This window comes from Hyperolius riggenbachi, chromosome 1, assembly GCF_040937935.1.
Source record: "Hyperolius riggenbachi isolate aHypRig1 chromosome 1, aHypRig1.pri, whole genome shotgun sequence".
NCBI classification, from domain to species: domain Eukaryota; kingdom Metazoa; phylum Chordata; class Amphibia; order Anura; family Hyperoliidae; genus Hyperolius; species Hyperolius riggenbachi.
Genome location: NC_090646.1, coordinates 417,905,886 through 417,919,495, shown reverse-complemented (window position 1 = coordinate 417,919,495; position 13,610 = coordinate 417,905,886). Strand labels below are relative to the sequence as shown.

At 43.1% G+C, this 13,610-nt stretch overlaps 1 protein-coding gene across 1 annotated transcript in view; it reads right to left on the bottom strand.

The window, feature by feature from the left end:
- The window catches only part of LOC137552738 (annexin A1-like), a 63,831-nt gene extending 51,837 nt beyond the window's left edge, over positions 1-11,994 (bottom strand). The window contains exons 1-3 of the mRNA XM_068271412.1: positions 11,889-11,994; positions 2,630-2,700; positions 799-886 (exon numbers count right to left, since the gene is read on the bottom strand). Coding sequence (XP_068127513.1) covers positions 799-886; positions 2,630-2,695 — 154 coding nt within the window. The 5' untranslated portion in view covers positions 2,696-2,700; positions 11,889-11,994. The remainder of the gene's footprint in view (positions 1-798; positions 887-2,629; positions 2,701-11,888) is intronic.
- Positions 11,995-13,610: the final 1,616 nt, after the last annotated feature.

Genomic DNA, 13,610 nt, shown 5'->3' with positions numbered 1-13,610 from the left:
AATAGTATGTAGAGATTGCTTTTAGTACTCAGCATGCACATTAGTCCTACCTAGTTACATAGCTAAATATAATTTTGCCTTCGTAAAACAGAAGGCATTTGTGGTAATTCAGCATTAAGTGAGCAATTTTGGTTTCCCACCATGCATTTGTCCTCAATATGCAAATCATCTCTTTCTGCCCCTGAAAGGGGGCATCTGGATCACCATGGACCAGTCCTAAAGAATACTAGACAGCTCATAGTGACATAGAGCCTTCATTTCAGTGACATAGAAAAATGATTTACATATTTAGGAGTAATGCATTATGGGAAACCAAAGTTGCTCACTTAAAGCTGAATTATCACAAATAACTTTTGTTTTAAGATTACATTTAGCTTTTATTTTTTGATAGAGGGTTTTTTGGTCTCTTTTTAGCCCTTTATACTTTCGAGGTGGTTCTGACTCACCATGAGCTTTCTGGGCATTCCCTGGGTACATGGGTTCAGTAGATTTGTTTTTTCTTTTTTTGCTTTTTAAGAACTATTAACTGTTAAGTCAATGGGATAAAAAACACTTGAAATGCAATTTTGGATCCAGAAAAAAACAGTCTACAGAATAATATTGCACACTGAGTGTGATTCCCCTTAGCGAAAAGTTCAGGTGCCGTCAGTGAATGTAGATGGTGCTCTCGTTTAAATGCACATTGTAAACAAAAATTGTCCACAGAAAACTAAGGTCGTTTTATGCGGTCGTAGGAGTACTCCGTCTCTGCCTTAAAGTGCTGATCACAGTTATATATCCTGCAGTAAACAGACATACCTTTTGCTTTAATGGCTTTGTCTAAAGCAGCAGCATCTGCAGATGCATCATACCCTGGGAATGCTTGAAGACCTCCAGAAGCTTGTTGCTGAAAGAAGAACATAATATGACTATATATTAGGTGCAAAATATATTTGCCCCAAAAATGAGATATTTACTAGAGGATGGTACATTTACTAAATGCATGTGCAATGCTTAAATCTACTATTTCACTTATCCCAATTGTTTGTACTAATCCTATACATTTGTGTTGTACTATTCAGTAGCACGATCATTGCTATGGTAAAAAGCTTTACTAACATTAAACATTAGATCCTTAGACCAACTTTTGCACTCCCCTTTTTCCCCTTCATCAAGAAGTTTCTTAATTCTTCTCACTTTCTGCCATAAGGCCTGGAACCCACTGAAATCAGCAAACGCAAAACGCAACCGCTAGCGTTTTGTCTGAGCGGTTTGCAAGCGGATTCATGCGCGTTTTTGGTCGTGTTTTGCAACATTGTATTTTTTTGCCCAGCGGGTGCGTAGCGTTTTGCGTTTTTATCCTGATTGGTCCTGTGAATTATTTTTAATTTTGTTACAGTGTGCTGAACCGCAAAACGTTAGCAAAACCGCTCAGTTTAGGTTTTGCTGAGCGTTTCAATACTTTACATTGAAGCGCTAACGCTCCCAAAATGCTGCAGGTCCTGCGTTTGCGTTTCTGGGAAACGCAAACGCTCCTGTGGAAGTTGCCCCATCCATTAACATTAGCCCAGCGTTTTGGCAAACTGCTAGCGTATCGCAGTGCTGCCAAAACGCTGCCAAAAGCGCTCCTGTGGGTTCCAGCCCTAAGAGTTGCATCATTCTGGAACCCCCTTCCCTTGCTTTCTCCATAATCAAGCAAATGTTGGCAATTTGATCTCTGGTTCCCCTGCCTCATTGGAAACCAGTTTGCTTTTCCAGTAGTTCTTGGGTCACATATTGCTGAAGCCTAGCCTGCAACATCTTCAGCACTGCCTTGCTAGCTTGTGAAATGAGGGCAATTGGTCAGTTGGTCTGTAGTTTGAACACTCCTTTGAATTGCCCTTCTTTGTAATTTACATGGCTCATAGCTTCACAGAGCAACACAAGCCCTTCCACCCCGACAAGGCAGCAATCCAACTATATTTTTTAATCCATCCTAACCCTAGCCAGACTCATAGACTGACCTATCACTAACTTCCCATCGGTCTCTTTTAATCCCCTATGCTTTCCATGTGGTTTTAGGTCACTACTTGGTTACTGTGTTATACTAGTCCAAGCCCTATCCCATAGAGCCATATCAATTCATGCCATGCACTAATAAGGTCCAAAAGTCCAAAACAGGCTGTCTGCATGTTGGGTTGTTGTGGCTCTGTAAAATTTATAAGCTATAGGCTTATTATACACCAGCGGATCTGGATGTAAGCCTAGCTTCAGGGGCATAAAGAGATAATTTGCATATTTATAATTTGCATATTCAGTAGCGGTGCATTGTGGGTAACCACGGATGTTCACTTAAAGCTGAGTTATTGCAAATACCTTCTGTTTAAAGAAGGCAAACCGCACTAAGCATTGTTTTTTTAGTAGGAGGGCTTTTCAGTCTCTTTTAGTCCCCTTTACTTTCCTAGTAGTTTTCGGTCACCCCAAGCTGCTTTGGTATTCTAACTTCCCAATGTAAATGTTTCCTGCCCTTCCTATCCCCTAATATGGCAATCCTTGTTCATTGGCAAATATAGTCCCAATACAGTACTACCTTTGGACACTCTCTGCCCCTATTTAAGAGGCACAACAAAGGAGGAGGTAAGTGAAGCAATGCTTAGGTTCAGGTACTTACTTTACAAGCATCAGGATTGTCCTGCAAGAAGGAAGCTTGTGCAAGGAATGCCTGTAGAAATGCCATTGTGTCTGTAGAAACAGAAAAGTGAATGATTACACTGGTTCAAATAGACAGTTCAGTTGTACGATATTTACCGCCAGCCGTGGCACTCATCATTAAGCACTGCCGCCCAAATAAATGGGCAGTGTTAAACCGTCATTGTCAGTGTTAAACCTTTGATTGCGTGAATGATGCATTCTGATCCCGATTTTCACCATCGTTTCAGGCGACCCTGGAAGCTACAGGTTCCTTCAGGGTTTTTTTTGTGGCACATTGCTGTGTCTATCAGGAGCTGACTAAAATCGATGAATGCTTTTCTGCACATTCAGGGGAAACACCGGGCAGCCAGATCAGACACTCGCCTGAACAGGCCCTAATAGTATGCGGCGTTGCACGGGCGCGCACCCCAAACCGTCGCTGATGTCGGCAGGCGATTGGCGCGGTCAATTGCCTGGCGACAGTCGCCGCCGCAACTCCGCCGCAACTGTCGCTAGTCCGCGTGAGTATGCAGACTAGCGACAGCAACCTCCATTGAAGTCTACGGAGCTTCCGGTGGGGGGGAGGAGGAACGTCGGCGACAAGCTTCCGTCGCGCCGCTGGTCCCTCTTCTGCGTGTGTACGCGGAGGGACCTGGCGAGGAGCTGTCGCCGGCCTGTCGCCCACACGCTCACGTGTGCTGGCGACAGGCCACAAATGCTGCCCCTGAGTATGGGCCATTAGAAGCACCTGGTAAAGTCAGAATAAAGTCAAAAAGTCAAGGGCAACACAGCCAGACCTAACATCACATAAAAAGAAGGAAAATAAACTTACAGATTGTAAGTACTTAGAAAAAAATTAACAGCACAGTATAAGGAAACTACATACACATTAATTACATTTTTGCCTAGTTTAGCAGGTTTCTTTGGGCAGCAACACCACTAATCCAATTGTTACTTAATATTTGTAACCTCATTTTTTTCAGCCATCCTACAATGCACTGGCAGCAAGAGAGACCACTGGCAATAGCATGTGTGATATGGCAACCTAGAAGATTTAAAAGATCATTATCAGTAGCAGCAGTGGCTTCATATCAATGGATAGGATGTTAATTGATACACTTGCTTCCTCTCCATAGTTTAATTTAATAAAAAAAAAAAAGTTTTAGGGGCTTATCTTGGGCGTTTTTGTCTCTATGACTTAATTTGGTAATTTCAGACTTAAAAGTAAGCGCTGTAGCATTTTCACATATTATGCTAAAGAAGTGACTCATATCCTGAAAGTCTTACTTTGGCAGCATGTTTGAAAAGGATTAAAAAAAGATGTGTGCAGATTTAAGAGAACTAGGAATGTTGTGACTCCACTCAGAATCAGAATCAATTTTATTTCGCCAAGTACAACAGAGCTGTACTCGGAATTCTTTGTGGTACACATGGCATAGGCGTAGTATAGGAAAACAAAAACGCACAACACAACACAAACAGTTGGAGTTACAGTAATGGTATAGGTCTAACCCACATTAGTAGCAGACCCCGGTCATCAGATTAGTGTTCTTCCTGTCGTGCAGGAACAGTCAATACTGATAGTGATACAAGTGATGGTAATGATAATAGTAATAATGATGATGATTAATGGTGACCCCCATACTGCCCAGGGCAGCGAGAACTGGCTGGAAGGCCCAGCTAGGGCATGCCAGAAGGCGCGCCTGACAGGGGGAGGTTGGAGTTCAGCAGCCGAACCGCTTGGGGGAAGAAGGTGTTCTTCCGTCTGGAGGTTTTGCATGGTATAGTCCTGTAGCGGCGGCCCAATGGGAGAAGCTTGAAGTAGCATCTGCCTGGGTGGGAGGAGTCACGGGAGATCGCAGTGGCCCTCTTTATCATCCTAGCGGAGTGGAGGAGATCAAGTGGTGGGAGAGGAGACCCGATGATCCTCTCTGCGTCAGTTATGACTCTCTGCAGTTTGTGTTTTTCGCTGGCCGTTGCACCCATGTACCATACAATGGGCTTGATTCACAAAGCGGTGCAAAGTGTTTGCACGCCTGTGAAAAGCCCCTTATCACGCCTAAACTCACTTTAGGCATGATAAGAAGAAACTCGCGCAAATTTTCCGCGCGCAAAGTTTTGCGATTGCGCGCGAAGCGCCCATTGAACCCTATGGGACTTTGCGCGCGCGCCTGTGCGTTTGCGCGCGCAAAACTTTGCGCGCGGGAGCTTCGCGCGAAGAGCAGCAAAAATCGGGGATAACTCAGCTTCGCACGGCTTATCACGCCTAAAGTCTTTTAGGCGTGATAACTGAGTTATCACCGCTTTGTGAATCAAGCCCAATGATTGAGGAGCAGAGGATGGATTCTATAGTGGCAGTATAGAACTGCAAGCAAACAGTATGCTGAAAATAAATCCTTTAATTATTTAAGTTCACACTTGCAATTTTCCTTTGTTACACGCCTTCCTACACTCAGTTTTGCACAGACACACAACCATAAAGTGTACTATTTAAATCCGTACAATAGGGGTCCCAAAACCACTTCCAGCAAGGTAAACATCACACAAGATAGAGAACCTCCTCCAGTTCAAGCCAGGAACCGCCCCTTTTGTGTGTTTTCTCATACTGCACAAAAGGGGCGGTTCCCGGCATCTTTCTAGCTGGAGTTTCTGCACGAATGTATCCGAAGAATAGGATTAGCAGTCTGTATACACTGCCAAACAACTATTTCACAACTTTGTGTCTTCACAGTTGAGCTCATTAAACACTATATTGTGCTTGATGCGGTCTGGCTAAGCCGGAACTTACCACGCCTTAGTGATTGTGTAAATTATGCAGTCTTGCCGGTTTATTTTGTCAGATTTTTACATATTTTAATATTATAGTCTAACCCATTCTAGGAGACACTAAGTCTCCACTTTTAGTTATCTCTGCCTCATATGTACTTATATGGAGCACCACATATGGAGAAAAGCAGGAAATTGATTTATTTATGACATTTTTATGTACCAACCAGTTGCAAACAGTACACACACCAACAAACATATATGCAGGCTAACAACCACATCCGTCAATTACATGTGAGGAATGCATATACAGTGCATAATAATCTAACAAAAATGTACAGTCTTTGATATCAACACTCATCCTCCAAGCCCTGTGTGCCGACTTCTGGCACATAGCCCCGCCCTCTTACAGAGACATGTGGAACTCTCTACCTCAATCAGAGAGAATACCATGGTATTTTGCTGTAAAGGGGTGGGACTACACACACTGGGGATGTCGGAGCATACATGGTTTGGAGGATGAATTCGACAAAAAACTCATTTCAAAGGAATCCGAGGTGTGAGATCTATGGAAGCTGCCATATTTATTTCCTTTTAAACAATACCAGTTGGCTGGGAGTCCTACTGATCTTTCTGGTCATACAGCTAATCTTGTCAGATTTGTCATAGACATCTGATTTGCATGCTTGTTCAGGGTCTATGACTTGAAGTATTAGAGGCAGAGGATCAGCAGGACAGCCAGGCAATATGAACTATTTCTTTAAATCATGCCCATAGCCCTCAATATTTGTTTTACTGAATAACATACTTCAATTCACTGTTCCTCCTGAGTTTTCTCCTAGGAGATAAGTTTTCCTCTTTTAGTTACAATAACTTTTCAGCACTCTGTAACTGAAATAGAACCATAACGTAGGTGAAAAAGTACTGCAAAAATGTCTAAGTATTTTCTTGCTTGCTGGTGGCTTAAAAGGCATTTTATTGATATGATGTGAAAATATCACTCAGGAGAAAACCTGGATTGGATCAGGCCCATAATGACAAAATTTTAAAGAGAACCCGAGGTGTGTTTAAAGAATGTTATCTGCATACAGAGGCTGGATCTGCCTATACAGCCCAGCCTCTGTTGCTATCCCAAACCCCACTAAGGTCCCCCTGCACTCTGCAATCCCTCATAAATCACAGCTATGCTGTGAGGCTGTGTTTACATCTGTAGTGTCAGTCTCAGCTGCTCCCCCGCCTCCTGCATAGCTCCGGTCCCTGCCCCCGTCCCTTCCCTCCAATCAGCAGGGAGGGAAGGGATGCAGGCGGGGACTGGAGTTCTACAGGAGGCGGGGAGAGCAGCAGACTGACACTATAGAGATAAACACAGCCAACTCTGACAAGCTGTTTGTCAGCAGCACGGCTGTGATTTATGAAGGATTGCAGAGTGCTGGGGGACCTTAGGGGGGTTTGGGATAGCAACAGAGGCTGGGCTGTATAGGCAGATCCAGCCTCTGTATGCAGATAATATTCTTCAAACCCACCTCGGGTTCTCTTTAAGGTTATACTAGAAAATAGGTAAACATATATAATAAAAAACACTAAAAATAATAGTAATAATCCAGCATACACTGCATTTTTCTCCAAATACCCATCCAGGAGAGTAGCAATAGGGGTTGCAGAGGTAGCCACCGCATCGGGGCCCTTGGGCCAGAGGGGCCCCAAAGGGCCCTCTCTCAACTACAGTATTAGCTCTCTATTGGTCCTGTGCTCATAATAATCACTTCTGTAGATACTTTGAATAGTGGTAATTATTAAACTGCTCCCCATCCCCTTCTTGCTCCTCTGACACTGTAGTTGCCATTGGCAGGTTTTGGTGCACCATGTCACTTGCTATGTATAGAGTACTTGGGGGGGGGGGGGGGACATTGTAAAACTTGCATCAGGGCCCACAACTACTTAGCTACGCCACTGCACCCATCAGTCCACCAAATGGGGTTTCAAATTCAGATCATTGTTTAAATCTATTGGCTTCATTGTAATGAGTTGGTATACTGTATCCACCCTGTCTCTATGCATAAAAACTGACTGTTATAATCTCATAATCCTCATGATCCTCTGTACTCATGTTACTTTACAATCAAACATTTAATATTATAATCAAACTTGTAATCAAGCTTGTAACTTAACCATAAAACATAACAAATTGCTGTCTGCTGAATAAGATAGAACACATAGACATGGGGCTGCTATTATATCTATTCTTGATATTTCTGTTACGCTATCCTACTCTGAAGCGTAACTCTTGCATGGTGTTTCCCACATACTTCTTCTTGCACAGACATGACAACATGTAATTTACAAAGCCTGCTCTGCAGCTGAGTTCTCTTGTTACTCGATTGTCTAACTCTTTAGAGTAAATGCTCTACTGCTTGGTATGTATCATTGCGGACATTGCAGTCTCTTTGACCCAATGGAAATTACATAAACGTTTACATTATTTCTGCATGTATAGCTGTGAATGTAAAGCACCAGTCCTTTTTTGTTGGGGAGGGGGGGGGGGGGGGGGAGAGAGTTGCTCCACCCGGCCGGTGATTTTCCTGGCTGTCACAGTGGCGCCACAAAATCAGTCAGTTAGGGCTTGTTTCCACTGTAGCGGTGCGGAATCGCCTGGATTCCACCGCTGAAGAAATCGCATGCGACTGCGTTTCCCCATGCGGATTTCCTCGCGATTTCGCATGCGATTTCGCATGGCAAGGAGCCATGCGAATTTAACCATGTCACTGCCTGTGTTAAGTTCCATTGGCTTTCATGCGAAATCGCATGCGAAATCGCGGGGAAATCCGCATGACAAAGCCGCATGCGATTTCCCTATTAAATACATTAGCGGCGATTCGCATGCATTCCACTCGCAGGCAAATTCGTTGACTCTTTTGTGCGTTTTTTTACCGCTGAAAAAAACGCACCTCAACAACGCTACAGTGGAAACAGGCCCATCCACTTGCATTACATGTGCGAATCCGCATGTGTTGGACACATGCAGATTCGCGATAGTGGAAACGAGCCCTTACAGGTAGTTTACAACGCACCTGATTTCGCAAAATTCACAATTGATACCTTTTCGGAGGAAAAAATAGGGATAAAAAAAAACTTAACTTTTAATTCATAATCCTAAAACGGGTCAGATGCAAATACCACTAATAGTGAACACGTGATACAATTGGGTTGGCAGATATAAGGTTATTAGTCATGACGACAAGCCTGCCAATTTTCCATTGTATACTTATTATAAACCCCACACCAAATGTGTGGGGTTTATAATAAGTATACAATGGGAAATTGGAAGGCTTGTCGTCATGACTAATAACCTTATATCTGCCAACCCAATTGTATCACGTGTTCACTATTAGTAGTATTTGCATCCGACCCGTTTTAGGATTATGAATTAAAAGTTAAGTTGTATCCCTTTTTTTCCTCCGAAAAGGTATCAATTGTGATTTACAGGTAGTCTCAGGCTCTGTCTATGGTTATTTAGCATTACAAAGTTTGGAAACACGCCAAGGGGCACACTTGGTGGGACTAGACAGATAGGTGAGATTTTGAGTTGCTGGGTTATAATAGAGGGACACTGGAAAGTTGGGATATACTTTGACAAGCCCCGGGCTCCAGCCGCATCATGTGGGAACAGAGCCTAAAAGGGGCCCATACACTGTTCGATTTCAGCCATTGAACGATCGATTGATTCTATAGAATCGATCAATCAGAAATCGATTGTATCAAATTCCCGATTTCAATTGATTTTGATCGATTTGATCTAACAGGATGGAAGATCTAGGTCGATCTGCTGCTGGCAGCAGATCGATGGCCCATTGAGTTGCATTGGATCTAATGGTCTAATAATGCATTTAGATTGATTTCCAATAGATTTCATTCTGAAATCTATTGGAAATCTGTTCCTAGTGTGATAGATTCCTGTCAGATTGGACTTGACAGGCATCTGACAGAAATCTATCTGATGGTCGAATCTGCATAAAGAACAAATGCTGGAGTCAGTGTCTCTTCAAGCAAGTCTACAAGATAGTTGACAATATTCATCAAATGCCATGAAAAAATAAAAAAAAGTCTTCTAGTTACTTAGAAAAAGAGGCGGATCAAGACAGGGGAACTGGAGAAAAACCCTGAAAACCTTCAACAGGCAGGTAGGAAACGTTTCCTTATTATTTGGACAATGGCACTTTGCATGGGGAGGTACCACTCCAATGTTAAAACCCATGTTGTAGTATGGATACAAAGGCACCAGAAGGATAAAAATATCTAAAACGTTTAAAAATGAGGAGGTAGTGGTGGACCACCACTACCTCCTAATTTTTAAATGTTTTAGATCTTTTTATCCTTCTGGTGCCTCTGTATCCATACTACATTGTACAAGTCCACCCTTGATGGAGGGGGTGTTACCCCTTTTTTCCTTGATCTACGGAGAGCGACTTCTTAATCCTGAGTGGGGACAGGTCTAATCTCCCCACCTGCATTTACAATCGTTGCCTATGTGGTGACCCTGACTGGTGAGTATACTGCACATACTCTTTCCACACATTTTCATTTACCAGTGCATATTACACTATATTGAGCTCTTGATGTCCCTCTTTTTGTTAAAAGCCATGTTGGCTGGTATTGATATGCGGTGGAGTTCCATGCTTACAGGCTCCACCCTCTGACCAATCCCAGACAGCATGGTGGATAAAGAAGTTAATTAGGCTTAGTTAGGGCCCCAATCTTTTTCTTGTAGAAGTCCCAATTTTGATACACCGCACATGGGTGTATGCAAACATGTGCACAGTGTTTAAAGAAATGTCATCAAGCATTTCATTATTTGATAAATGATGCCAACTGCCTACTCGCCAGGCAATGTGACACCTGGATAAAAATAAGGAAATGTACATGTATCCACATTATTTCCCTATTTATTTCAATGCAACTAGGCGGGGCACCTGATGTGCAGGACACTTCACATCACATATTGCAACCCCTTGGCTTCATAAATCAGATTTCCATCATATTTACTTATTGCCTCTAACAAAGAGTTTCTCAGTTTCTCAATTTTTGATTAATTACCAAAAAGGTAATCATGCTGATTGCATACACATAGGGCCGGGACGAGGCAGAGGCGAGAGAGGCTCCAGCCTCAGGGCGCAGTGTAGAAGGGGGTGCACAACTCACTCAGCTATCATTCCCCTATTGCGTTTGAGAGAAATAAGAAAAGGGGATACATGGCAGTGACTGAAAGCCAGATAACTAGAGATGAAGGTGCTGGGGCCCTCTTATTGTAATAGCAATCAGTGTGTAATGGCTGGGGTGGGAGGGATGGAGGATCAATTTGGTGTCTTAGCCTTGGGTGCTGGAGGACCTTGCCCCGACTCTGTATACACATACTCAATAAAGTAAATATATCATAGTTTTACATTTGTAATTCATCTTGGATGCAATTTCATTTTAATGGCTGATTAAAGAGGCACTATTGCTAATTTCATCTTTTTTTAGACACTTATACATTCATATGTCTTTCTGGAGTAATGCTCTTGCTAAGTATATAGTCCTATTCAAATGTAATTGTTCACTGACAATATGCATTTAGAGCCAGGCAGTCACGTCCGTAGTTTTTTCCCTCTGCCTCCCTACTATAAAAAGGATTAGGCTGTATTGGCGTCGGAAAGGTAAAACTACTGACATGACTGCCTGGCTCTAAATGCATATTGTCAGTGAACAATTACATTTGAATAGGACTATATACTTAGCAAGAGCATTACTCCAGAAAGACATATGAATGTATAAGTGTCTAAAAAAGATGAAATTAGCAATAGTGCCCCTAGTGCAATGGCTGTCCTTACAGGTGAGAATTAGGTAGTGGGTCTAATGTATGATAGCTGGCAGCCTTTTCAACACAGAGCTATGCCTGTGACTGTTACAGTTTAAAGGCAATTTTAGTTTAGTGTTTTCCAAACCCGAAAAACCAGTAATACAATCAATACAAAAGAAATTTCCATTTTAATTATTCTCATGCCTTATTTAGTTGGCTCTAAAAAAGAATGCATATTACAGTGAGAAGATTTTATCAGTTGCAGTCTGATGGAAACTTTGGAAATGCTTTAAAAACTAGTTTTCCGAGTTCAGTAGATGGGCGTGTTACATCTGTGTTAGTCACTCTTTGGCTTATTTCCAGTATGTTTCCTTTGCAGGCAAACCACAGTAAAAAAGAATTCAGTCAAAGCTTATACTGTCTTCGTTATACTTTTTAAAGTTTTATAATGTTACCGTTATGGAGGTAATTCGTACAGTGAAGGAAATTGCACGCAGCTAGATTTACAGATGACTATAATGCCACGTATGTCTGAAATTGAGCATTAACTCATGCACCTCTACTAAACGCTGCTGAAAAAGTACAGTTTGTTTTACAGAACTAACAGAGAAAAAGTAAAATAAAATGATATTATACTTACTGGTTAAGTGCTGGTAGATCCGTATCACAGAATGCCGAGCAAAAGAATGCAGCCTAGGGCTTCTGGTTTCACAAGATGGTACAAACTAAGCCACACCTAGCAACACAAGGATGTTCCTCCAGCTCTCTGACTGGCTATTCAGTTTGCAGAGCTCATCTACAACTCCCACCAAAGGAAAGTCCTATTTTACTTGCTTTCTCTGTGTTAATCCACTGCTAACTAAAGGTGCGTACACACGTGCAAATTAATGCATGACCAACCGATTAACATGACGAACCGCACGACTTGTTGTTTGCATGACCATTATGACCAACGAAACAACCAATTCATTTAAATGCTGCGCGCACACACCATCGAGTTGATTCACTAAGCAGTGTTAAAGCTACTGCGCACAAGCAGCGTGGGATAAAATCAGCGCACGCTACCCGCAATTTTGTTGCGTAGGGTGCGTTCTTAAGTTATGTGCTCTTTGTAATTGCGGCACATGACTGCATCTGCTCGGCCACCGATAAGCAATCCTACAAAGTTTTGTTTGCAAAGATTTGTAGACAGTCCCTATTCAGTGCTCAGCAGGGTCTTGTGTACAGGCCCTACCCCCAACCTCTTTACCCATCCCGAAATGCTCTGTACTGTAGTGATGCTGGAAAAGTCTGCAGAGCCAGTTCTGCTCCATCAGAGATGGACAGAGTAAGTGTAATAAGCTGAGGCTGGGAGCACACTCGTCTGTCCGTTTTCTGTATGCGTTTTCTGCATACCATGTCTGTCTGTATGTGTGAAAACATGCCCATTTTATCACAAAGCTTATGTAATTGTTAGAGAAAATGCCTGCAGTGCTTCACTGTTGTCAGTTTTTATCTGCATGGGGAAAACACATTAGAGTGTGCACTAACCAATTGAATAACAGTTTACTTGTGCAGAAAGTGAGGGAGAAGGGAGGGGGCCCCATCCAAAGTTTAGCAGGGGGGCCCAGTGATTCCTAGTTATGCCCCTGAGACCGCATGTAGTGTTCACTCACTAATTTTATCCTGCACTGCTTTTGCAAGGTAGCTGTAATGCTGCTTAGTGAATCAACCCGCATATCCGCATAAAAAAAAAAAAAAAGGCTTCAAACAACTTATACACATGTTCCCAACCTGATAGTTGGGCAGTTGATCGGCCAGTTGGATCGGGCACACCGCCTCTTAGCAGTCTTCTAGTCGTTTGCCATGCATACTCCTGTGCAACCTATTGTCCAATAAACAAGTTTGGAAGACAGTTGGGTGGAAAAGTTGCACGTGTGTACAAGCCTTAACCTCTAGCCGACCGCATCATGCCGATGGGCGTGGCCGCGGCGGCAGCCCCAGGACCGCCTACCACCGATCGGCGTAAAGTCCTGGGGCTCTGTTTTGCAGGAGATCACGTGCAGGCTGCGTGCGCATCCGCTCCGCCTTCAGTCTCCGAGCAGCGATCGCCGTCTAATTACTGGTACAGAGCTGCGTTTTACAGCAGCGCTGTACTGGGGACAGCCGTGTGACACGGCTGTCCCCTCCAGAGTCACATGAGTGATCGGCTGTCATAGGCTTAAGCCTATGACAGCTGATCACGGGGTTTGGCTGGCGGGGGGAGGGAGGGGGGAGAACAAGGAATTAAGAAAAAACACATTTTTTATTGAAAAAAAAACAAATAAACAATCATCTGAGGGGCGATCAGACCCCACCAACAGAGAGCTCTGTTGGTGGGGAG